Source organism: Myodes glareolus, chromosome 12 (genome assembly GCF_982192425.1).
Source record: "Myodes glareolus chromosome 12, mMyoGla1.1, whole genome shotgun sequence".
Lineage (NCBI taxonomy): Eukaryota > Metazoa > Chordata > Mammalia > Rodentia > Cricetidae > Myodes > Myodes glareolus.
The window spans coordinates 28,002,777-28,030,018 of NC_142037.1; the positions used below are offsets into that span (position 1 = coordinate 28,002,777).

A 27,242-nucleotide genomic window follows, 5' to 3' on the forward strand; every position below is an offset into this window, starting at 1 on the left:
CACCAGCTGCTATGTCTTCGCTGTTCTCTGCTCTTCTACTGTCTTAAGGTGTTGGTCTAACTTTCCTTCTTTCTCCTGAAGCTTCCTACCACTGATTTCTCTCTGAACTTTCCTTACTTATTTGAAGTTTTGTTTTAGTCTGTGTCTATCTATGTCTAGCCTCTCCCTCTTTCTCTCACTTTCTTAAATGTTGCGTTGCCTAAGATTCTGAGTTCAGCTTCTCTCTCTCTCTCTCTCTCTCTCTCTCTCTCTCTCTCTCTCTCTCGTTTGTGTGTGTGTGTTTGCATGTGTGTGTGTTTATTTCTTTAAAATTTTTATTTGTATGTAGGTATGTGTGTTTATGTTCCCGACTTGAGTATAGATGTGTTGGATGCCCTGGAACCAGAGCTACAGCCAATTGTGGACCGTATAATGTGGGTCCTGGGAACTGAACTGGGGCCCTCTACAAGATCAAGAGCTCTTAACCATTGGATCATCCCTCCAGCTCATTCATTCATTCATTCACTCACTCACATATTTTTGATGTCAGGATATCACTCTGTAACCTGGGCTAATCTTGTACTCATGGCAATCCCCCTGTCTGACCCTCCCAAGTGCTGGTATTATACGTATGAGCCACCACACTTGTCTGCGTTTTCTCTTTTAACACTATCCGGCTGTATCCTACACCACAATGACAACAAATCTGAGTCTCCTAAGAAATCTTGCTTCCCAGACTCAAATTGTGCAGTTCTTTAAGAATAGATATGATTATTAGTGTATCACAAAGCAGTATCCATTCACTACAGAAAAGGAAAAAAATAAGAGAATAGTGAATGTCCTCTATAATAATCATATTGCAGATGCATATTGACTCTTAATATTCCGAATTACCCAAAGAGGGACTATCTGATATCTATTTGCAATCTGAATTTCCACATGAAACATATTTCCCTGTGGCATTTGGTACAGACATACAGCACAACTTTTGCTGACTATATTGGTCGTGGTGTTTTATTTAAATTACAAGCCAGCATTGATTACGTTATATCTAGTGTATCTAGAGTCCTATAAACAATACTTCTATGAACAGCCTGAGATCTCCTTATGTATACCTGTGCCTGTTTTGTTAAAGGATGCACCCATGCATATGGTCTTGCTTAGACAAAAACGCGCTGTTTCTTGAAGTTCTAGATACCCATCTCCAAGTGCCCTCTGTGATGGCGTGGCAGCTATGTTGGTTTGTTTCCTCTGCTCCCCATTAGATGCTTGTTTGCGGATGTCTGCATCTCGCTTCCCACCATCCCTACAAATGCTCTCTATCAGGAAGTCTTTGTCACTTAAGCATTAAGTACCAACCATTGACCTGGCACATGGTGGCATGAACTGACAAAATTCCTATCCTCAAGGATTTTAGTCCTTGTCATTTCTCCGTTCCCCACACCGTCCTTACCAGTTTCCAAGCAAGAATGGTAATAATTGTTCTAAATAGTCTCTTAAAACATCTACCACGTCCTGTCTTATTATGTTGTGATTTTGTCCTGAGAGTCATCCATGGACTCCTTCCTAAGTTAATCTCACACCTAAACCTTCTCACCTGCACCCCAGCAATGACCATTACCTGCCCGCCAGACTCCATTTCTCTAAACCATGGTCCATTATTTTACACACTTCTAGCCTCAAACCTCAAGTAGTATACACAAGAGACCTTTTAAAGTGTTTCCAACTGCATGACAGAGCCAGGTATTCATCTGGCTGCCTACGTCTCCAATCACTACGCTTTACCATTAACTCAAACCTTCAGAACATCTTTTCCTGGGGTGTTTTCCTCAGCTCAGTTTGTACACATGTTTAACATAAATACAGATTGATCATCGGTCTAACGGGAAACTCAAGGTGCCCCTCATAGCAGGTACAAAAATGTACTCACTGGATGAAGACCTAAGCATAAGAATAAAAGTATGAACTTCTTCGAAGAAAACAGAGAAAAATGGCTTTGGCTGTGTCAATGATTTTGTGGCTGTGAAAACACAGCCAGAAAGAGAAATGTAGATGAATTAGACTACACTAAATTTTTTTTGCTTTATAATACATTAAAATTGAAAACTTCTGTGCATCAAGAAACACAAACAAGAAACTGGGCCAACCCATAGGATGAGAGAACATATTTGTAAACCATCTGTCTAATAAGGAGTTATTAAAAATGCAGCATCTTCAACAAATGGCCAAACTGGATGGTATATGAAGAAGAATGAAAGCAGCTCCATTCTATCACCTTGTACAAATTCAACTCCAAATGAATCAAGGACTGCAACATAAAACCAGCTACTCCTAATCTGACAGATAGGAAAGTGAGGGATAGGTTTGAACTCATTGACACTACTCTTTATGAATAGTAGTACATCATTAGCACAGGAACTAAGACCAACAATTAATAAATGGGACCCCATGGAGCTGAAAAACTTTTGTACATTAAAGGATTGTATAATTTGGATAAAGCAGTAACCTATGCAATGGGAAAAGATCATTACTAACTATACATCTGATAGAGAGTTTAGATCTAAAACATAAAACTGGAATCAAGAAAACAACCCAATTTAAAAATGAGGTACAGAACTGAGCAGAAAGTTCTCAAAAGATGAAACACAAATGACTGAGAAACACTTAAAGAAATGTTCAGCATTCTTAGCCACCAGGAATATACAAACTAACACTCCTTGCATTTTCAGCTTACCCCAGTCAGAATGGTCAAGACCAATAACCAAATGGCAGCATAGACTGGTGAAAATGTGGCCAAAGCAGGACACTTACTCATCACTAGTGGGAGTGAAGACTGGTACAGTGGCTGTGGAAATCAGTATGTCAGCTCCTCAGAAAACTGGGAACTGATCTCCCTCAAGATCCAGCCATACCACTCTTGGGCATCTAAGGGACTTTACAGTCTACTACAGAGGGTATTTGTTTATGTTCACTGCTGTTCTATTCTCAGTACCCAAAAATTGGATACAGCCTAGATGTCTATCAACTGATGAATGGATAATGAAAATGTCACACATTTACATGATATACTATTATTCATAGATCATGAAATTGTCAGGTGAATGGATGGAGCTAGAGAAGGGGAAACTAGAACAGGAGGATTAAATAGGGAGGGGGATTGGAGAGAACAGAAGAGGAAGGAATATGGGGAAGGATAAGTAACAGTAAAGGACATTTGAAAAACCATGTGAAAACCTCCAAATATAGAAGCTTCCTAAATATATATAATATAAAAGGAATCTAAGTAGAGTAGACCAAATATTAGGTAAGACAATATGCCAAATAGACTTTTATGATACTCAATAAAACCTCTAATGCCAGGATTGAATCTTGTTGAGATGTATTGCCAAGGATGTTGGTAACTCTCCACATTCTGATGGTGAGGCCCTACTGCTAAAGAAAGCACAGGTGTCACTGAACATGGAGTTCAGCTGATACCTAACTAGAAGCTTCACCTCTAGTGACTAGCATTCATGGTTCTAGAGGGTACTCTGCATGATACAGGAGGACTAAGGCAATCATCAATATCTTCCAGCTACAAGCTTTGCAAACCTCACCTGTGACTTGCCTCCAATATATATGTTTCTATGTAATAGTGGCACAAATGTTATAGGTGTAGCCAACTATTTTGGGATTAGATTTAAGGCCCAGTCCTTGAGAAGGAACCCACATCTGACACTGCTCAAATGGCCAAGAACCTTAGAACAGATAGGTCATGGACATACTATTGTTCTACTAAAGAAACATGTCAAAAATGGCTTCTAATGATACACAACTATACCCATAGATCAGTGCCTCACTCAACCCACATCAAGAGAAGTTTCTTCTTGTAGTGGATGGGAAATTAATGCAGAAATAGAAAATGTTCAAAGAGTAAAAGACTTTAGATCACTCACTTCTAAATTGAATGTCTTGATTAAATCTCTCCCTTTAGTACTCCGGTGGGGGGGGGGGATAAAGAAGATGAGGCAGACAAATAGCATAAAATATCTTGTGGTAACTCTAACCAAGGAAGTGAAAGATCTATTTGACAAGAACTTTAAGGTTTTGAAGAAAGAAATTGAAGAGGATACCAGAAAATGGAAGAATCTCCCATGCTCTTGGATTGGGAGGATCAACATAGTAAAAATGGCAATTCTACCAAAAGCAATCTATAGATTCAATGCAATCCCCATCAAAATCCCAACAAAATTCTTCACAGACCTTGAGAGAACAATACTCAAGTTTTATGGAAAAACAAAAAACCCAGGATAGCCAAAACAATCCTATACAATAAAAGTACTTCCGGAGGCATTACCATTCCTGACTTAAAACTCTATTACAGAGTTACAGTAATGAAAACTGCTTGGTATTGGCACAAAAACAGAGATGTTGATCAATGGAATCAAATCGAAGACTCAGATCTTAATCCACAAACCTATGAACACCTGATTTTCGACAAAAGAGCTAAAACTATACAATGGAAGAAAGAAAACATCTTTAACAAATGGTGCTGGCATAACTGGATGTCAACCTGTAGAAGAATGAAAATAGATCCATATCTATCACCATGCACAAAACTCAGGTCCAAATGGATTAAAGACATCAGTATCAATCTGATCATATTGAGCCTGATAGAAGAGAAAGTGGGAAGTAGTCTACAAGACATGAGCACAGGAGACTACTTCCTAGGTAGAACCCTATTAGCACAGACAATAAGAGCAACAATGAATAAATGGAACCTCCTGAAACTGAGAAGCTTCTGTAAAGCAAAGGACACTGTCATTAAGACAAAAAGGCAACCTACTGATTGGGAGAAGATCTTCACCAACCCCTCATCAGACAAAGGTCTGATCTCCAAAATATACAAAGAACTCAAGAAACTAGACACTAAAACTCTAATTAACCCAATTTAAAAATGGGGTACTGAACTGAACAGAAAATTCTCAACAGAAGAACTTCAAATGGCCAAAAGACACAAAAGACACTCAACCTCCTTAGTGATCAGGGAAATGCAAATCAAAACCACTTTGAGATACCATCTTACACCTGTCAGAATAGCTAAAATCAAAAACACCAATGATAGCCTATGCTGGAGAGGATGTGGAGTAAAGGGAACACTCATCCATTGTTGGTGGGAATGCAAACTTGTGCAGCCACTGTGGAAATCAGTGTGGCGGTTTCTCAGGAAACTGGGAGTCAACCTCCCTCAGGACCCAGCAATTCCACTCTTGGGAATATACCCAAGAGATGCCCTATCATACTACAAAAGTATTTGTTCAACTATGTTCATAGCAGCACTATTTGTAATAGCCAGAACCTGTAAACAACCTCAGTGCCCCTCAATAGAAGAATGGTTAAAGAAGGTGTGGAACATATACACTTTGGAGTTTTACTCAGTGGTAAAAAACAATGATATCTTGAATTTTTCATGCAAATGGATGGAAATAGAAAACGCTTTACTGAGTGAGGTAACCCAGACCCAAAAAGAGATATATGGTATGTACTCACTCATAAGTGGATTCTAGCCATAATTAAAGGACATTGAGCCTATAATTCGTGATCCTAGAGAAGCTAAATAAGAAGATGAACCTGAAGAAAATCATATAGTTATCCTCCTGGATATTGGAAGTAGACAAGATTTCCAGGCAAAACTTGGGTGCACGGGGGTGTTGGGGGGTATGGATGTAAGGGGAGATGGATAGAGAGAAGGGAGAAGGGGAGGATTCAGGAGAGCTTGGGGGAATGGAATGGTGGGATGGAGGAAGGGTGGATATGGAAACAGGGAAGTAAATATCTTAATTAAGGGAGCCATTTTAGGGTTTGCAAGAGACTTGACTCTAGAGGGGTTCCCAGGTCCAAGGAGAGGTCCCCAGATTGTTCCTTGGGCAGCAGAGGAGAGGGTGCCTGAACTGGCCTTGTCCCATAGCCACACTGATGAATATCTTGCATATCACCATAGAACCTTCATCTGGTGATGGATGGAGATAGAGACAGAGACCCACATTGGAGCACTGGACTTAGCTCCCAAGGTCCAAACGAGGAACAAAAGGAGGGAGAACGTGAGCAAGGAAATCAGGACTACGAGGGGTGCGTCCACCCACTGAGACGGTGGGACTGATCTAATGGGAGCTCACCAAGGCCAGCTGGACTGGCAGTGATGGAACATGTGCTCAAACCGGACACTCTGAATGTGGCTGGCATGAAGGCTGACTGAGAAGCCAAGGACAATGGCACTGGGTTTTGATTCTACTGCATGGACTGACTTTGTGGGAGCCTGGTTTGTTTGGATGCTCACCCTTATAGACCTGGATGGAGCAGGGAGGACCTTGGACTTCCCACGGGGCAGGGAACCCTGACTGCTCTTAGGACTAGAGAGGGAGGGGGAGGTGGGGAGAGGGAGGGAAAAGGGAGGTGGGGAGGAGGTGGAAATTTTTAATAAATAAATAAATAAAAAGAAAATACAATAATATACATAAAAAATAGATGAGGCAGAAATATCCTAAGAGCCAGAGAGGATAGACAACACCAAGGAAACAGTGTCTTCCAGAGGCCACAGGACCAATGCCCATATGAACTCACAGAGACTGTGGAATGCAGAGAACCTGCACAGGTGCGAGCCAGATGGGGACCCAGTGCTGAGAGGGGGGTGAAGCATGAGCTCCCACTGCCAGCCAAGAATTATCTACAACTGTAACATGCCAACAAAGGAAAAATTAGTTTTCTCCAATGAAGTCTTCCTGGTTACATTAACTACACTTCAGCATAGGATCCATCTCCAGGAGTAATTGGCCAACACAAAGCAAGCTCGAAGGTATTTTTGTAGATTTTTTTTTAATCCCATTTTGCTTTGCTTGGGCATTTTTTGACTTTTTCTTTTTTTTGATTGCTTATTTTTCTTTCTGTGTGTGTGTGTGTGTGTGTTTTTCTTGTTTTTTTCTTCTTTATTTCTACATGTTGAAGAGAGAGAGAACATGAAGTTGGGTGGGTAGGTAGGAGGTGGAGAGGAGAAAAAAGATGGTCAAAATACATTGTATAAAAACATTTTCAATAAAAAAGCAATTTACTATATGATCTAGCAAATCCACTTCTGTAAACAGGCTCAAAAGAATTAAAATCCAGGACTCAAGGAGATAAACAGATAGTCTATGGTCACAGAGAGTCATACTAGCCAAAGGAAGTAAGTCAAGTCTTCAGTGAATGAGTAGGCAGATACAAGAAAGCAATAGAATATTGTCAAGCCAAAAAGAGAAGGAAATGAGCCAGTCACAGAGGAACAAGTCCTATAAGACTGCACTTCCCTTACCCTCTACCTAGAAAAGTCTCAGTCACAGACATGAAGGTAGAAAGCTGGTTGCCATAGGGAGAAAAGAGGAACAGGCAGATATTTAATAGGCATAGGATTTGAGTTCTGTAGATGTTTAAAATGTTCTGGATATGGATAGGGTGATGTGTGTACAAACTGTAAGTATTCTTTATATTAATTCCCTATAGTGTAGATTAAAATATAGAAAAACTTCTGGTATAATTGAAGCAAAACCAAAGTGCATTCCCTGCCAATAGGTCAGATGAGTTTGTTGCTTTAGAAAGACTAGACATAAAATTAATATATTATCTCTTATGTGACAGATAGCAGAATTTTATAACTATAGAATTTATAATTCCACCTGTATATTTTAGTGTACAGTATAGCCATATTGTATAATGTTGGAATAGACAATATATACATTTCCATGTAGTATGTTTCTGTGCATATATATACTTATTATATAGCCCTTTTTTTTTGATTTTTCGAGACAGGGTTTCTCTGTAGTTTTTGGTGCCTGTCCTGGAACTAGCTCTTGTAGACCAGGCTGGCCTCGAACTCACAGGGATTCGCCTGCCTCTGCCTCCCGAGTGCTGGGATTAAAGGCGTGCGCCACCACCGCCCGGCTTTTATATAGCCCTTTTATGTCTAAACCAGAAATGATTGAAATTAAAAGGTGTTATTTACTGGTCAGGCCAAGTAGACATATCAGAAAATAAAGAACAAACAAACAAAAGCAACAACAACAACAACAACAACAACAAAAAACCAACTTTGTTCTCAATGTAGTTCCTTCACTGGCCTGGGAGAAGTTGAAAAGCTGTCTTCCCATTCCTGCTGATCTAACAGGCAGAAGGGAAAGATGTGGGCTCTTACCCCGGAGTTTGAGTGCTGGCTGGCTCTTCCATGCTTTGGGCATCATTTCTCTTCTTGTCTTCAAGACAAATTGGCTGTTAATGAACTTGCAGATGCTGGAGATGCTGAAGGTGACTTGAGGGTGGACGATGGAGAAATACTCATCTATCCCAAACTTCTGGGTCAGGAGTCCAGGGACATACTTCTGAATATTCACTCCAGCTTGCTTGACCCTTAGCTATCCACAGAGGACACATGTCAGTCTGGGGATCAGAAAGCAACTTCCACCACCGGCTTTCCCTGAGATATGACATTTGGGCTTTGCTTTGCAACTCACTGGGGAGAAAAAGGATCAGTGACGGAATAAACCTAGTAAAATTATCATTTTTTTAAATGGTCAAACCTGCAACTGATGTTGGAAGAGGAATGACATAGCATGGGGCTGCTCAGAAGCCTTTTCTGACTGCCAAGAGGCATTAAGGCTCCCAACAAGGCTAGTAGTTTCATCCTGTATTGTCTCTCCCCGTCCCCAACACAACCCCTGTCCCCAGTCCATCCTGGGACTAGGGCAATGTTTCTTTGCTCTCTGTTCAGAGAATGCACAGGAGGAGCACGAACTGGGGACCGTGACATCACCTGCCCAATACCAGCACAGTGTCTGGGAGCCTTTACTAGCCATAAGAACTCAGGTAAGCTACAGAAATCATGTATCATTCCGTTCCCGTCATCCTATACCCAAAAGCTGAAAGGGAAGGGAGTATTTAGAGCAGATTGCATTGAAAACAATGGCATGAGTCATGATGTTGTAGCACTGGAAAAACGTGCGCATTCATTGGCTTATAATTCTGTTTTCCACCTATGGGTGTTTTCTTACTGCCATGATACCATCATGTCTCTGAGGGAAGGCACTACACTCAGGTGAGTAAATGTCAGAGTTCATGTTGAGCAGGCAGCTGGCAGGTGATGTGCATTTGAATTCCAACAAACATTAGAGGAAATCATATTGGCTGATCATTTTAACAGATATTTGGGACTACATGCCCTTTGAATGAATAAAAAAAATCAACTCAGTTCACATGTCTGTATCATCTATGTCTACAGCTGTTTTGGTTTTGAGGTGTTCTCTTTCAAGATGCTGTAGCCCCGGCTGACCTTGAACTTAAGTCTTGCCTCAGCCTCCTGAGTGCTGTGATTATAGATGTTTGCCATCAAACCCCAGCTCCAGTTAAAAGGTTATTTTTTCCTGGGAAATTGATAGCCACCAAATTTAAATGGCCGTGCTCACAGCCCCACAGAACACGGCAGGGAGCACCACTAAGAATGAGCACCATAGGGGGATTAAGAATCAGTTGTGCTCATGGGGGGGCAGGTCATGTTTAGGACCATGGCTATAGGGTGCCATGCCTCTTTCTGGAGTGAATTTAAGGTCTTCCAGCCTTCCTTTCTGATCATAAACTTTCCCATTTATTCACTGGTTCCACTTCCTTGCTCTATTGACCCAAGGAAGAGCATGCATTTCTGAAGCTTCTAGAACACGAAATGAAGTCAATGGCCCCTCCAGGGCAAAGTTTAGTCTCTTAAGCCCCGTGAACTCTGGGATCTAAGTCCTTACCAGCCATAACGACAGTGAATTGATCCCTGCTTTAGCCCCAAGCCCAAGCTTCTGAAAGAAAGGAGCTCTTACTGCTTCGTCAAAAACAAGGTGGAAAGGAAAAACACCGCAGAACACCTCTCCTTCAATCCACAGTCTCTCGGGGTAGACAGGCCGGAAGGTGTCCCCAAGGGGCCCTAGACACGCAGAGAGAGAAAGCGCTAGTGAGAGGCCCCCACGGAGCCACTTGGACAGGGTTAGAATCTTAAGTGTGTCCCGAGAAAAGTGCGATTCCCACTCCTTAGCACAAGCTCCCTCAGCATCTCCAGATGGCCACCGCAATTATTCCTCCAAATTAAAACAAACAGAACATTTGCGACCAGGTTGAGAAGCCCTCCTGCCCCCTGCCAAGTTTCTGCCCACTGCTGAAGAGTTAGTTTCTGGGCCAATTGAGTATGTCTCGCCATGAAAACAGAGCTGGCATTGAAATGGTGACAAGCAGACAATGAACCAGAAGAGGAGTGAGTATGTGCCCGTCCCAGCATCAGGGACATTTGCCATGGAGCTTTTCAGACTGACAGTTTAGGGTGGCACGTGAAAATTTAACCAACAGTCCTATTTGGCAGGGGGTGCAGATCCTCAATGGAGCCTTTTTGATATGAAAATCTCCCAGACAAAGGATGCCAACTGTGTTTGCCACAGCTTGAAGGACTCAGAATGCAGCTCTTTGAGCCCTGCACACCCTCCCCCAGATGCCTGTCATTTGACCTACCGGGCCATGACACGGAGCATCTAGCTCCCTTCTTCTGCTGGGTCAGAGCTCTGATTGCTACTTGAGTGTCAGGTGCTGGGTGACAGACTCGCTCGGCGCCCGAAGACCCAATGTGTTGAGCTCACCACCTTCACCTTATGAATGGAAAACTGGGCAGCACTGTCCCAGGTCACAGCTCCCCAGAGACAGAGGCAGGCATGGGCTTTCTTGGTTCTTGCCCTCTGTCCTTCAAACTGCTGGCTGGCTGTGGTTAGCCACAGATTTCCAGTCCAGAAACACACCCCAGTTAAGAAGGCCTGTGTCCAGAAGAGAGGCAGAATTCACTGCGCTCAGGATGTCTGTGCCCAGCTTCCTCTTCACAGGCACCTCTGGGACTGAACCCAAGCCAGTGGCTTTCCTATTCCAGAGATGATGGTGTCTCTGTGTGAACCAGCACAAACAAAAGAGGTGTTGTATGGCAAGTTAGAAGCTGATTTTAAAAGTTAAAAACAAAAGATGCCAAATCCAAGCTCCGAGGGAATTGGAGGCCTTGAAATAATAGAGCATTTTGCCCTGTTTACTTAAGGGGGCTCTTCTCCTGCAAATGTGGCGGTTCTAAGAGCTGAGTCCAGGAGAACAGCACACTTACCTTTTCCAGACATGACAGATCCCCTCATATCCCAATGAGATTTCTCCCCAGGGCAAACAGCGATGTTCAAAATTTTCTCCTTCTTCCTAAGGAGCATTGTCTTGAGAGCCTGAAGAGGGCAGGGAGGGAAGCTCAGGCACCAGATCGCAGGGCATGAACAAGCCTTGCCTGCTGCTACTGGGCCCATCTTTGGGTACTGAAGAATGTTGGTGGCTGAAGGGACAGTGTGAGGGCTCTCAAGATCAGTTCTGTCAAGAGCCTGAGGCTCCAAGATGTACTTGCTGGTGGACCCTCAAGTCATTTCTCTATCACAGGAAGCCATATATATATATATATATATATATATATATATATATATATATATTTACAAGATCTTTGGGGAATGCTTAGAGGGCCATGGTTTTCTAAGTGTCACTCCAAGACTATGTCCCAGGGTGAAATACAAACTTTGGCAGAAGCAGGTAGGGAAGGATGCTCACCACACTCTCCCTTTATAATAGCAAAAGGTTCGTAGCAACTGAATAGTTGCTCTCTAACTATGATAAGTAGTTATCTAGGCGGCTAGACAACTTGAGCAGCAGGAAATAACTCTCCCTAGGCAATAGATGCGTGGGTCTTGGTGGACCATGAGCTGATCACACACCACGCAGAACCCTCCTTTAGGCTGGTCACTCTCAGCTTGGGCCAAGAGAGTGTGCAGAGGGTTTGTGAACTCCTTACCAGTTCAGACTGTTATTACTTTTGAAACTGACCAGGCCCGATAATGATCATCTCAGCCTCCATCCAGTTCCCTCCATAAGACCTACGAGGCAGGCAGTGTGACAGTACTCCTCTCGTGGACCCTTCCCCCATGGCCAGAGCTCTTTCTCCTGTTTCCCTAATAAATCTGTGTTCATTCTGATTACCCCTTATCCCCATTTCTTTCTTCTTGGATGTGAGACAACAAATGCAGAAGCTACTGGCTCATCGGTGGCTGTCATTTGTCTGACACCCTAAAACCTGAGGCAAGCTCACCAAGAATGGAGACAGTCCCCGTTACTTTCAAAGAACCCATAGCACTTTTCCTGATGTCGGGGAAATATTACTTTAAGGTGTGATGCTTTTGTTTATGCTGCATTTGTTGAACTCTGTGAAGCTGTGATTCTTTGCCTGCCTAAAACACCTGACGTTCCTAATAAAAAAGCTGGATGGCCAATAGCGAGGCAGGAGCAAGGAAAGGCAGGGCTGGCAGGCAGAGAGAATAAATAGGAGAAACGAGGAAGAGGAGGATTGTGAGAACAAGGAAAGGGAGGTGTCAGGGGGTAAGCCACTCAGCTACACTGCAAGCCATGGAGAATGAAGTAGAGAAAGCTATACAGAAATAGAGAAAGATAAAAGCCCAGAAGCAAAAGATAGTCGGGGTAACTTAAGTCAGGAAAAGTTGAAAAGAAATAAGCCAAGCTAAGGCCGGGCATTCATAACTAAGAATAGCCTCCGTGAGTGATTTATTTAAGAGCTGGGTGGCAGGCCTCGCCCCCTACACACCCCACCAAAAACCAAAAGAATAAAAGAGTAAAACATCACACAGCACCTGGGGTTGAAAACTCTTCTGTGATCCTGATCTGTGATCTGTGATCCTGAGCTTTGCGTGTTCTAAGGCATAACCCCCGGGCTCCAGGAATCATAGTCCTATCTCTGTGTTTGCATAGACTACGTGGATCCAGAGAGATCTTAACACACATGGCATCTAAACTGACAATGCTCACCTTATGTGCTACATCTGAGGTGATCAAGGATGGCTCTTGACTGCCCACTGGACCTGGAACTGGTTCCACCTGCTAATAGGCACTGAGGACCTGATAGCTCCTCTCATAGAAAGAAGCTAGCAAAAGAAGATGCCAAATTCCAACTCCAAATCCTTTACCTTGGTTTGTCGTTGAGACTTTAAGAGAGGGTTCTTGTTCTTCATCTCAGACTTATCTCAAACTCATAGCAATCCTCCTGTCTCAGCATCCCATTATAGGTATGAACTATACCTATACTCAACTTTGACATTCTTATATGTGAACATTTTACAGGCTAAGGTTCATCGTAGAAAGTCTGCATTAAGTTACCCTGGACTTTGCCGTTCTCAGTTAGAAAGGATTTTTACCCCCCACCCCCCACCTCTGGCCTACAGACATTGGCAATGCCTGGAAGCAATTTTGTTCGCCATGACTAAGGGACAGGGTTCTGGTCATGCTGGATAGATAGATGTCTGTGAGGGGGTGATCCTACAAAGTGTAGGTGGAGGAGGATCCTAGAAAGCACAGCCCATCACAGCCCAGAATAATCTGGTCCACGGTGTCAATCAAGTCAGGCTTGGGACAGCTTGCCTTGAATTCCACTGTCCAAGGCCCACTCATTTGTGTTGTTTGCACGGACCGTTCCAGGGCAAGCAGCCCAGCCTGGGGACACTATGCTCTCTGAAGACACAGTGGATCGGTACCTCTTGCTCTGTGTCGATGTCCCCACTGCCCTGTGACCTGTTGGCCTTGGCCGTTCTCGTCTGTCTGCGAGCCTTTTGCACAACCAGAAACACGACATGTTCCTTTTTCCCTGTCCTCTCCACCTCTTCATTCATGTCAAGGATACTCATGGCCACATCAGTGTCAAAAAAGTCCTTGGCCACAGCTTCAATGATGCCTGTGGAAAAATGACACCTGTGGGTGAGGAACGGCAGAAGGCAGCACACTGCCAGGAGCCACTCACTTTCCCAGTTGCCCAACTCTGTGGGTTTTCTTTAGTTCACTATGCCCGTGCCTCACCTCAAGGTAGGCATCCTATAATGGCTCAGAGGGAAGAATAGACAGGGATCTAAGTTTTGAGAGTCTGAATACTAACTATGTCCCTGTCATTTCAATTTCTGCTTCAACATCTATTCATGCTTTTATTCCAGAAAGACACCTAACCCACTAGACAAACTCTGTAAAGGGAAGCAAAGTTCCACTGGAAATGAGTTAAAGCTCATGTATTCAGAACTATTGTTCTGGGGATGCATCTAGGAGTGAAATATAAAATATGAAGAAAGCACCACAGTATCTATATCAGCAAAAGATGAGCAGCAACTCCACATGCAGTGATAGGAGAGTTAAGGGGAGCATGGCATGAATACCCGCTTGCCTATACAGGCTTTTGGGGCAGGAGATGTATCTCCATAGAGGAATATGTGTACTTAGAATGCAGGAGGCATTGGGTTCAAAATATAGACTAAATACCAAAACTTTCCTACAATGGTGAATTCTTTTGAAGAGTCAACAGATACAACACTCTCCACAGAATTATCACAGCTTTGCAAACAACAGTAGGGTGTTAAAGATCATGTCTTCTGGTGTTCCGGAATTACTGTATGATGGAGGAGGGTTATCTGTCTATTGTGTTATTTTCATTGGTCAATAAAGAGACTGCCTTGGCCCTTTGATAGGATAGAAAATTAGGTAGGCGGAGTAAACAGAATAAAATGCTGGGAAGAAGGGAAGTGAGGCAGAAGCCATGGAGCCAGCCACCAGGTCAGACATGCTGAATCTTTTCCGGTAAGCCACCACCTCGTGGTGCTACAGATTATTAGAAATGGGTTAATATCAAGATGTGAGAGTTAGCCAGTAACTAACTCTGTAGAGATAATGGGCCAGGCAGTATTTAAATGAATACAACTTACGTGTTATTATTTCTGGGGCTAAGCTAGCCGTGCAGGAGCTGGGCAGGATGAAAAGCAGGCCTGCCCGCAACCCATCACTACAACTGTAAAAGTCTCCAGATCCTTAAGATAATGGCAAAGAAGCCGGTCACTCTAGGAGACGGCGTGCCCTCCTCACAGGGGGTGTATGGCCACCCTAGAGAGCGCTGGGATGGGCTGATCCGTTTCCTACCTGGTACAATGTGGCACAGGCCATTTCTGTCCGAGTAGTAATGGAGAAGCATGGTCCCGTCAACTCCTCCCTCTACACGAAAGGATGGAGCATTCATTTCCTAATGAACAGACATAGCATTTTCCCAACAGGGAAAACACGTTGTTTATATTAAGGCCCATAGTATATTTTTATTTTTCTAGGTTAATATACAAAATAATGAGTTTAACCACAGCATCTTTATATATCATGTTTTATTCTTATTCCGTCCACTCCCAGACTGGCCCTACACCTCCTCCAGCAGGCTCCCTTTCTTCTTCACTTTATACCCTTGGGCTTAATTCTCACATGTAACCATCACCTCTCCTCCCCACCTCTCTTAAGATTTCTCGTTCCTCTCATGATCCCCTTTCTGTTCTGTAATGCTAACAAATACACATTAACATATATGCATCAACATACACATATATGTATATTTACACATATGTAATTAAAAAATACTCGAGTTACATATTTTTACTTTACGTGTATGAGTGTTTTGCCTGTATGTGTACCACATGCGTGCCTGGTGCCTGTGGAGGCCAGAGAGGGTCTTGGATCCTCTGGAACTGGTGCTGCAGATGGCTATGAGTTGCCATGTAAGCGGGGGAAGTGATCCCAGGTCCTCTGAAGAACAGTAAGCTTCCTTAATCACTATGTCATCACTTCAGCCCCTCCTTGTAAATTTTATTTTTGAGACAGGGTCTTGCTATGTAATCATAACTGGTCTAGAATTCACTGTATAGACCAGGCTGACCTCAAACTCACACAAATCCGCCCACCTCTGCCTCTCGAATGCTGAGATTAAAGGAGCACACCACCACACATGGCCTGTACCTACATGACTTTCAATCCAGGACTGCCTATGGGAGAAAACACATAGCATTTGTCTTTCTGAGTCTGGCTTATTTCACTTAACATAATATAACATGGGGGTGGGGGGAGCTGCTTGTTTGTTGGGGTTTTTCTGTTCTGCCCTGTTCCCCCAGCTGTTTAGTCCCAAAGTAAAATCACACAAGAGATCTCTATAAGTTATAATGCTGATTGGCCCATTAGGTCAGGCTTCTTACTGGCTAACTCTCACATCTTGATTAACCCATTTTTCTGATCTATGTTAGCCATGTGGCTCAGTACCTTTTCAGTGGGGCAGCTCACATCCTGCTGCTTTGGTGATCTGGGCAGGAGTGCAAGGAATCAACTTCCTCCTCCCCAGAATTCTCCTGCTCTTCTCGCATCATTTCCACTTCCTCTCTGGTTTTCCCGCCTACACCTCCTGCCTGGCCAATCAGCGTTTATTTAAAATATGATTGACAGAATACAGACAATTCTCTCGCAACATAGTCTCTTCCAGTGGCATCCACTTTCCTGAAAATGTCAAGATTTTATTTTTCTATATAGCTGCAAAACACACAGTTGTGTATGTATGTGTATCATATTTCCTTTGTCCATTGATGGGCATCTAGGCTGGTTCCATGTCTTGACTGTTTGTGTCGTTCAGCAATAAACATGGATATGTAAGTTTCTCTCTAGCTGACGTAGAGCCCTTGGGTATATGCCCAAGAATGGTATAGCTGTCTCATAAACCATGATTGTGTGAAGTAGTAGTATGCACCTATTAGCACACACAGAACTACAATAGTGTGTACCCTTTACTATACACACAAAAGTACAACAGTGTATATAATAGATAAATAATAATTAGCACACGCAAATCGACAATAATATGCATACATTACCACCCATAGAACCATGTCCCCATCATCTCTCCACTCACATAACACCACCACTTCAGCCCCTGTTGAGGAAGCTTACCCCAAGTCTCTCTCCCTGAACTATTGCATTTGGCACTCGGGCCTCATCCAGGGAACTTACAAAGGAGATTAATGAGAGAACCATTGCTAAGCCTCCATGATCCCTGGCACCATACCATGCTGCTCCTGTTACCCCCAAGGGTTATCTGTCACCATACTTGGCCTGTGACCAAGCCATGTGAGCATTTTCATTTGGGAAGACGAGCTGCTCAGAGACCTCACAACTGGAAATAATCAACTCGTTTTTGTTCCGAAGGCTGGTTCCACTTGAAAACTAGAAACCTTCAAGAATGTTCAGAAAGAAACATTATTTGTCCAGAAATAACTGTAGACCCTTCAACAGGGCCCTCTTATGATTGGCTAGGAAAAGGTCGCTGGGAGGTTCTGTGAAGGAGTGAACAGGGATGTCTTCTCTGAAGGAGTGGACAGGGATGTCTTCTCTGAAGGAGTGGACAGGGAGTGGTGAGGAGTCCCCTACTGCTTGTTCAGCCACAGTTCAGCTCACAAGACACTAGACTTAGACTAAACGAAGAGAGAAGTGGAAGGGACTAGTGTCCTTCACAATGCAGGGCTGCTTGAGAAAATGGGTTTCTTCTTGAATTTCATATACTTTATATTTCTAAAAGTTTACTAGTGTTGGTAGATTATCAGTTTCCTCCCATATTGAAATATTCCGTCCTTCAGGGAAGCTTTTTAAACCATCAGGTAAACAACTCAAAACAGCTTCAGGAAGTTCCTGAAATTGACCAGATGCACTAGGCTTCTTCCTCCCAGAGTAAGCAATAAAGATGGCTGAGGGTCCTTCTCTCAGATAGTCAAGCTACAGAGAAGACCCTAAGACCAGACCAGCTGCCTGGAAGATGTTTAGAATAACTCAATCACTTGGCAGGGGCATGATCCAACTCTTGAGCTTGCTGCAGTCTGTGTTGTGCTCCAGATTCCCAGCTCTTGTGAACTGTCACCGGAGCTGGGGTGAGCTTTTGGGGTGAGCTAATGCAGCTGTCTGCGAGTCATTTCAGCTCCTGTAAGCAACCCCTCACCCATATTGCAGAAAGTAATCCCAATAAAACTCATTGGTTCTTCAAGTCGGACTTGGGCCTTTTCCATGCTCCGGTCTGCTATGGACTCCCAATCTGGGCTAAATGTGTTGCATCTCCCAAAGATCTTGTCACCCAATAACACAGTATGTATGAATATGTGTTCACATCTCTCTTTGTGTGTCGTGTATGTGCACATGTGGGGTTAGGAAGATAGGATCTAACTATTCGCACCCTGCTGGGTGTACTTTGGTGAAGAAATTTGACCGCAGCTGCCGTGTAAGTGCTTATGATGTTGGAACTGTCTATGCTGACCAGAGTGAAGGGAGCACAGAGAAGTAATTGTTCACAAAATGCCTTCCTTGGGTCTACTCCAATATTATAGACCTTTGTGTTGCCTCTTTCAATCCACACATCACCATAATGTGGGTTATTTGGTTCCTTATTTTTTCTCTGTCAAATGCCTTTTTTAAAGTGTTTCATATACAGTGGCCATGCAGTAACTATTTAGGAGCTGTCAGGATAATTCAATGGGAAAAACCCTTACTGTGAAAGTGTGAGGGCCTGAGTTTAAATCCCGAAAATCCACTTAAAGGCAGGTGTGGCCATGTATATAGTAATCCCAGAATCCCTATGGCAAAATAAAGAGCACAGGATAGGATAATATCCAGGTCCAGCTAGCCTGACCTATGCAACCGCCAACCACGAGAGGCCTTGTGTCAAATAAGAGGTAAAGACTGAACTGACACCTGAGGTTATCTGAGCTCCACATGCCCATGACCCAATACATACACACACTGCACACACACACACGCACACACACCACATACACACTAACACACACTACACATACCACATACATACCATACATGTACACACACATACCACATACACACACATGCATGTACAGCACACACACTACATGCACACACATTGCACATACCATTTACCCACTACACACACATACACACACTGCACATACCACATACACACAACACACACATCACATACACACTAACACACACTGAACATACCACATACACACCACACACGCACACACATATACCACATACATACACACTACTTGTACCACACACACATACACACACTGCACATACCACATACACACCACACACACATATACACATGCACACATACACACACACACACACACACACACACAAACACACAGACACAAATGCTTTCCTTTTGCCTTGATCTGGAAGATGGGAAAAGTATGTTCCCCTTTACCATCCCAACAGTGAAGGGGCCATCTGAGCAAGCACCATCCCATCATATCCTCATGACCACCCTCCCAGAGTGCTTATGAACACAAGATATAGAAATAATGATGAAAGTTCTTGGTCAGTTATAAAGGGGTATAAAAATAAACTGTTTTAATCAACTAAATGGAGCTCATAGGGACTGACAGAGAATGAAGCGACAAACACAGACCCTGTGTGGGTCTGAGCTAGGTCCTCAGCATACAGGTTATAACTGCGTAGCTTGGTGCTCTTGTGGGACTCCTGACAGTGGGAGTGGGACTGTCTATGACTCTTGGCTGCTCCTGGGACCCTTTTCCTCACTCTTGGTTGCCTTGTCCAGCCTTGATATGAGAGTTTGTGCCCATCTTATTGTAACTTGCTATGCCGTGTTCAGTGGATATCTTGGGAGGCCTGCTCTTCTCTGAAGGGAAATGGAGGAGTGGACCTGGGGGAGAGGGGAGGCGAGAGAAAGAACTAGGAGAAGTAGAGGGAGGGGAAACTGGTCGGGATATAATATTATGAGAAAAGAATAAATAAAATAAACTGTTTTATATAGGCTAATAAACTATAATTTGTGCTATGAATGAACACTACATCTTTACAATAAAGCATCTTGATGAAAATCTAAACATTTGAATTTTCAATAAACTCTTCCAAGAACACCAGCAAGGCATGGACTCCAGGAGGACATATCCCACTTGGGAATGTAGTTTCCTAACACCCCAGTCCGTCACCCCAAGGGGTTAATCAGTGTTGGATGGCTCCCAGTTCTGGCTCGTGGCCCTGCCAAGCTTTTCCCTCCGATACTTGCACAGGCCTAATCTGGTTGCCCAAGCTATTATCAGCTCTACCCAGGCCAAGAGACTTGAAGAGAAATTGGAAAATCCACCCCAACCTGTTTTCCAGCCCTTTCTCCCACTGTGCTTGACTTCTCAGAGTCATTCCAAGTCTGGGTCCAACCTTCAGAAGTATCCCCTCCCCCAACCACCACAAGGCTAGAACTCTGACTTTTTGTCAACCGTTCACACAGGAAGCCACTGGGTCGTCATCCTCCTTTCTATCCTTTAAGAGAACCCACTGATGCCAGAGGCCATGGGTGGATTGTGCAGCTCAACTGGGATCTCTCTCTCTCTCTCTCTCTCTCTCTCTCTCTCTCTCTCTCTCTGCCTCTCAGGACCACCAAGGCAAAGCTCAGATGACCTTACCTGATAAGACAGTGCCAGGTAACTGTGCAGGGCATCTAGGTTTTCAATAAACTCCGTGAGATTTCCTCCCAGGGTCCGCAGCATCCTGTCATAGCCAGACATCTTACAGAACTTGAAGAAGTATTCTCCAAAGAGCTTCAGAATGGCTTCCATGGATACGTCTGTGGAATACATACCCCAGTAAGGTCTGAGGTGGGGTTATCCCTTTGGTAGTCTTTATCCAGATCCAAAGTGCTCAAATCCTGCTGCTGGGAGACTCATGTCTAATCCTTCACCTTCGTCGTTGGTGACACGTCTGGAATCACCTTAAGGCATCATAAAGAGCCGGGGAGCAGCCCTGGTTCACTATGAGTCCCTCCCAAGCTCCCTCACTCTTTTCTGTAACATCTAAGACAGATATTTCCCAGGGGTTCAAGCGAGATCTGCAGAGCTAGTGTTCTCCCTTGAGCACTGAACTTGTGCCTAGATCCAGGTTGACGTAAGGCAGGGTAGAGCACGGCCCCTCCGATCTCGCCCACCACCTTGTGCACCTTCAAACAGCAGCCTGCCGCAGAACTCGAGGCTGACTCAGAGCTGACAATCACAGAAATGCAAAACGAATTTGCCCAAAATTCACCTAAAAGATGACAGCAAATACCTGTGACGTCGACTCCTTTCTCTCTTAGCTTCCCCAGGCCTCTGTCTCCCTTCAGGGCTGTTTTCAGATGAAATACTCCATAAGGATTTCCCTGCCAGTCTCAAGGCCACCCCAACTACGCTCTCCCTGCATATTGAACTTCCGGTTTCCTAACTAACAGGCAATTCTTGTGGGCAGCAACTGAGTCCTACTTATTTTCTTTGGCTAGATACAAAGTAAGTAATGATGACTTCCTGAGGTATTTCTGCAATCAAAGATGGGGGTATGGCCCCGTGTCTCCCCATTTCTCATCTGCGTGGTGGGGGCAGGGAACTTTTTCAAGTGTAGTCTGAAGTTCCTGCAATGTTCAATAGTTACCCTCAGAGCACGCTAGGATCTTGGAAATAGATGATTCTGTTATCGTGTCCCCCTTTTTCCAGGAGGACAATGGAAGCAAGTTAGAGGCCAGATTTGCTGCCATGTCTCTGACCAATTCCATGTCCTCTGGACCACACCCCACAGCCAAACAAGGTGAAGGCTGCTTTCACTGTCTTCGTGGACACAGGGCGTAGACCTCACTGTTGTGGCCAGCCTGGAGCGTCCTGAGAACATTCTCTTACTTGGGGTCGAGTTCTGACTTGTGAAAGTCCCTGGGACTCCCATCAGAGTCACAGCTCCTGACGGCATCCTTAAAGGCCGCTTCTCCTGATGGAGCTGCTATCACAGTGAGAAGCTCACCGCCCTCAGAGCATTTCAGTGCAGAATACTCCAGAGTGGCAGGCGTGCAAAGTGGTCCTTACTTCTGAGGCCCTGGTCACTGAACACCGTCTGAACAGTGAGGCCTTATGGTACAAGCTTGTGCATAGCTATAAGATCCTCAGGAGGCTGAGGCAGGAGGATCTCAAACTTTTGGCATGTCTGGGCTGCAGGGTTAATTCAAAGGTAGCCTGGACAACCTAGGGAGACCCTGTCTCAATGTGGAAAAGAAAAAGAAGGATGGAGATATAGCTCAGTGGTGTGTGTGTGTGTGGGGGGTCTCTTAACACACATGAGCCCAAAGACTCAGTCCTTAACAACATGTGCATGTGTGAGTGAACACACACGTACACACACGCACACACACACACACACACACCACAACAGGTTCCTTACAGCTCTCTGTCTATAGCCAGACCTCGGGGAAGATCATTCTTATGGAATCTGAGCTTACACAAATAAATCAAACATAGTTTGCCAAAACTACTAGCCAGTTCTTCGGAGTCTAGACAAGGTCTGAAAGGGAGGGTGGGAGAAAGCCAGGGCCTGTGTAAATTGTCCCTTTTGTCCCTCCTAGCTGACAACAGGTTAGTCTATGCCAGAATTCAGGAGCCACCTGCTCAGTTCTAAGTGAACGGAAACACGTTCTATTCAGGTCTTTTCCAACCCGAGAAGCTTGCAGACAGGTGTGCAACTGCCGCTTTCCGCTCTCCCCTACCCCTCCCTGCTGCATGAATCCAGCCCATTCAGGCTAAGTCAAAGCAGCTGTGCTGTGCAGCCACAGCCTGAGCCCTGTGCAGGTGCATCCTGTTACCTGCCAGGAAACCTGCAGGGCTTCCTTCTCCCCAGGGGAGCCGCCTGTCTGACTTGACTCACAGCTGAAAACCTGGGGGAGGGGGAACCCACAGTATGGGCTGCTTCAGCCCCTGTTGCTTTGTCTCTGGGTGCCCAGCACTGTCAACAGAAAAGTCCCCCCATCCGCGGTTAACTTCCATAGACCGCAACGTGGGCCTAGGTGGGGAGCTGCCATCTGTGCTGGCCTTGAGCCGCTCCTGGGACTCTTCTTGAGAGGGGACAAAGGCTCCTTTTCAAATCAGCAGCTGTCTTACTTTTTAATTCAGTTCCACCTCTGTGAATTTAGGATTCCGAGAGCCCTCTGATTCCCAGGAGACCAGGGCCATATGGAAAAAGGAGGGGAAGGGAAGAGAGCCCAAAACCCAAGTCGGCTTTAAAATGTTATTTGGTAACGGGAAGAAAAATTTCTAGTACATGAACCTTTGCATCTTTTTTCCAGCAGAGGGAATTGAAAAGGGAAACATCTCTCTGTTTATCTGTACAAAATTAAATCAGGGACTTATGAGACTGGGTTCGTAAGGGATGTTGGTGGGAATGGGGTGGGGAGAAAAGTCGTGAAGGGTCGGGGGTTAGCACTTCCTGAAGCAGACCTCCGTGAATAGCTTCAGCATTATGAATCATGTTCCTGACTTGTGTGCTTAGGCTAACTAAGTAAGACAAGAATAGAGGAGAGCTCTGAGACAGAAAACCAAACCAAATCAACATTCAGGAAATAATCTCAGCTATTCAGGGGACTGAGGCAGGAGAATCACCAGTTCAGGGTTCAACTGGACTGCAAACCTAGTTCAAAGGCACCCTAGGCCACTTAGCACAACCTTGTCATAAAATAAAAAATAAAGACGGGGCTGGGTACATGACTCAGTAATAGAGCACTTGCCTTACAAGTGAGATGAACTAGATTCAATCCCTAAAACAAGGAGAGAAAGACATCACACACACACACACACACACACACACACACACACAGAGGGAGGGGGGAGAGGTGTGGACATACACAAAGAAAGAAACAAAGAAGTCATAGAATAATATTTCAACAGAAATATTTGGATAGTATAATTACTCAGGAAAAAAATTTCACCTATCTGGGCAGAGAGATGATTCAGTGGTTAAGAGCATGTACTGCTCTTGTAGAGGATCTGAGTTCAGTTTCTAGTACCTATGTCACATGACTCAGAACCAGCTTTAAGGGATCTGATGGCTCTTCCGGTCTCTTAGGCACCAGCATTCACATGCATATCTAAACACAGACATAAATTTGATTTTAAAATATCATTTTTAATCCTTAAAAAAATCTAATAACACTTAAGCATAACCTTTCGACTTCTTCATTCCAAAGCTGAAGACAGAACTCTGAGCAACTGTCTGACTGTAATCAGAAGGCCTTGCTATCACATCAATGTGTCAGCAATTTTGAAAGTACTTTCTAAACATTTAAGAACTGCACACATAAGCAAAGGCATTGACAATAAATAAACCCAGGTTTCTCACTATCTAAGAATGTAGCATGAATAATAAAAATCCAAAGACAGATATTGGGATACAACCTAAAGATCAGAAAAGCAAAGCAACAAACCACCAGAAAGACATTTTACCTCTACCAAATCTTCAGACCGAAAAGGTGAGATCCTGTCTCCACAAATCCTCAGACTCCACACTCCATGACTTCCTGTCTCTTCCTCTTTATATTCCTCTCTCTGCCGAGCCATATCACTCCTGTCTCTACCTCCCAAGTGCGGGATCACCTTTGTGTGAGCTCTGTTTCTCTTTTAGACAGATTCAATTTCATGAAGCCCAGGGTGGCCTTGAACTCACAGAGATCCCTCTGCCTCTGTCTTCTGAGTCCTGGGATTTAAAGGTGTGTGCCTCCACTCCCTGACCTGTATGGCTGACTGGTGTGGCTGCTTTGTCGTCTGATCTTCAGACAAGCTTTATTTATTAAAACACAAATAATATACCACTATATAAAAAGAAGGCTACAACTACAGAAAAAGGAAGAAAAGAATGAACACTGTGTGGTTGGATGAGACAAATCTGCCATAGCAATGGGCTGGAGAGGCTCTGTAAGTAAACATGAGACCCAAGTTCTGATGTCAGCACCCATGTAAAAAGCAGGGTGTGGTCCTGTGTGTGCCTGCAGCCTTAGCACTGCGGAGGGCAGAGACAGAAGTCATTGGGGCTTACTGGCTACCAGTCTAGCTCCAGGTTCACTGGGCAATACTGTCTTAAAAAGAAGAAAGCACAGGGTAGGCAAGACAGCCCAGTGGGCAAAAGTGCTTGTCAATAACCCGATAATATGAGTTCAGTCAGGACTGCATGGTGGAAGAAAAATACAGACTCCTCAAATTTGTCCTCTGACCCCGACATACAAGCCATGACAGGCTCTCACACACAATATAAATAAATTATTGTAAAATGTTAAGCATATACACAGAAAGACAGAATGATAAAGCAGGACACTCTCACATACAATGCACACACATACATCACACTCATACAGACACAAAGATATGACATAGGACCATGAAACCCAGCATAGGATATAGAAAACTAGACAGTTGAGGTTAGATAATGGCGGAATAGAGCGATAGAGGATAGGTAGATAGGTAGGTAGATAGATAGATAGATAGATAGATGATGGATGGATAGATATGTAGATAGATGGATAGATAGATAGATAATGGATGGATAGATAGATAGATAGATAGATAGATAGATAGATAGATAGATAGAAGGATGGATGGGTGGATGGATGGATGGATAGATAGATAGATAGATAGGTAGATGGATAGATATGTAGATAGATGGATGAATGATAGATAGATAGATAGACAGGCAGACAGACAGATTGTAGACAGTGTGTACATGTCTGCCCACTGAGACGGTCTAACAGAGGTCAGTCTTGGTAAGAGCACTGAACTCTACTAGAGTCCAGATCATGGATTTTTAAGGATGGTATCCTCTACTGAACAGAACCAGAGCTTCTTTGAAAAACAGAACATTCCCAGGCTGGAACAAGGAAAGGAAAGAACAAATTGAACTTGTCATGCAAGAAAACGAAGAGATGTTAAAGAATGGTAGAGACATCAAGGTATCGGGGTGGGGGTTGTCTCCATTAGTCAGGTCTTGAATTTGAACACCAACAAAATAATGAAAGCAGTATGACCTGTTTTTACAAATGAGACTCAGGATCACATTGGTATAAACAGACAAGCAGGGAAGGGAGGACATCTTTCCTCAATGGAAGACTAAATCATAAATAGGAGAGGAATAAATACACACAGAGAATCTCAAGTACTGATCCACGGAGATCACAGGGGACAGCGTCCCTGAGAACTAAGATCATACGAGAGGGAGTTTGAGAAGTAATCAGACACCTGCATCATCCGAGAGCAGCTTCTCATGAGGTCCTAATTACAGAGAAGAAGTCGGTGGCTTCAGAGCAGAGAACCTGGCAGATGCCAGCTTCACCAAGTGATCAAAGTTCACACTGCCCACATCAAGGACACGGGACACCTGCTGCTCCTGACAAAACCAACTGGGAAAGACGAGAGATCACTTTTGTAACCTCTCTGCCGAGAGGCATCATGAAAAACTAGTAATGATCCCCCCAATAGAGGACACGCTACCAAGCAGCTGGTGAGAACTTTGGCAAAGGCATCCATGTTATGAACTATAACAGAGACTGGGAATCTTCCAGACTAAAGAAGCCTGAAACAACAGCACACTATTAAAGGTTTTCTTTCTTTCTTTCTTTTTTAAAGGACATTATAGGTCATTTGGAATATTTTTGTTAATATCTACAGGACTGGTTCGGCACTCAGTTTCTGAGTTTGATACTTGCACTTCCCAAGAGAATTTTTAGGGACAAAGACTACTTTATCTGTGTCTTGCTAACAAGCCAGAGGTTGTGCAGATCCAGGGTCAGAGAAGGCTGGAGATGTTCTCAGGAGGGGAGGGAGAGGGTATGAAGGATAGATGAAATGGTTTTGGTACTGTTCTGATAAACTTGTAATAGGGTTTCATCTATGGCAAAGTGAAAGGGTTTAGCTGGTAATCTTTCAAAGACCTGAAGAGATTGCATGCAAGACGTCCACAGAGAACTTGTGTCAGATGTGGCTGGAGACCCGCTCTTCAAGGTTTCATGTCTATAGTCAGAGCATTGTCATTACGTTTTAAAATGTCTTCACCCTGCTAGAGACTCATGCGGAAATATTTTTGAGTGAAATTATAGGAAACCTGAGACTTGTTTTAGGACATTCCAGCAAGAACAAAACCAGAAAATGGTGGAGGGATCCAGACATGAAATAAGATTAGAGAAATTGGGCAAAAGACATGTAGGCTCCAGTCTTTGAGTCTCTCTACTGTTGTAGATGTATTAAATACCTATTAAAAAGTGTTTTGTTTGGATGAAAGATTTCTTTCTATATTTCTTTCTTCCTTTCTTCCTTTCTTTTCAAGACAGGATTTCTCTGTGTAACAGCCCTGGCTGTCCTAGAACTCTCTTTGCAAAGCAGACTGGCCTCAAACTCACAGACATATTCCTGCCTCTGCCTCCTGAGTGATGGGATTAAAGGTGTGCATCGGTTTGTCTGGCTAAGGATGAAAGATTCCTCTGTTAGCAGGAAAATAGCTGCTATGCAGCA

General features: G+C 43.9%; 1 protein-coding gene across 2 annotated transcripts in view; it reads right to left on the bottom strand.

Moving 5' to 3' along the window:
• Nucleotides 1–27,242, bottom strand: part of LOC125392391 (guanylate cyclase soluble subunit beta-2) — a 50,688-nt gene that overhangs the window by 14,840 nt on the left and 8,606 nt on the right. The window contains exons 3-8 of one of the 2 annotated variants that reach the window (XM_048422175.3): nucleotides 20,373–20,533; nucleotides 15,037–15,136; nucleotides 13,617–13,813; nucleotides 11,150–11,258; nucleotides 9,843–9,946; nucleotides 8,180–8,396 (exon numbers count right to left, since the gene is read on the bottom strand). In XM_048422175.3, the coding sequence (XP_048278132.3) occupies nucleotides 8,180–8,396; nucleotides 9,843–9,946; nucleotides 11,150–11,258; nucleotides 13,617–13,813; nucleotides 15,037–15,136; nucleotides 20,373–20,533 (888 nt within the window). Of the gene's footprint in view, nucleotides 1–8,179; nucleotides 8,397–9,842; nucleotides 9,947–11,149; nucleotides 11,259–13,616; nucleotides 13,814–15,036; nucleotides 15,137–16,188; nucleotides 16,276–20,372; nucleotides 20,534–27,242 lie in introns of those variants that run through there. The other variant, XM_085698631.2, reaches the window with a different exon arrangement.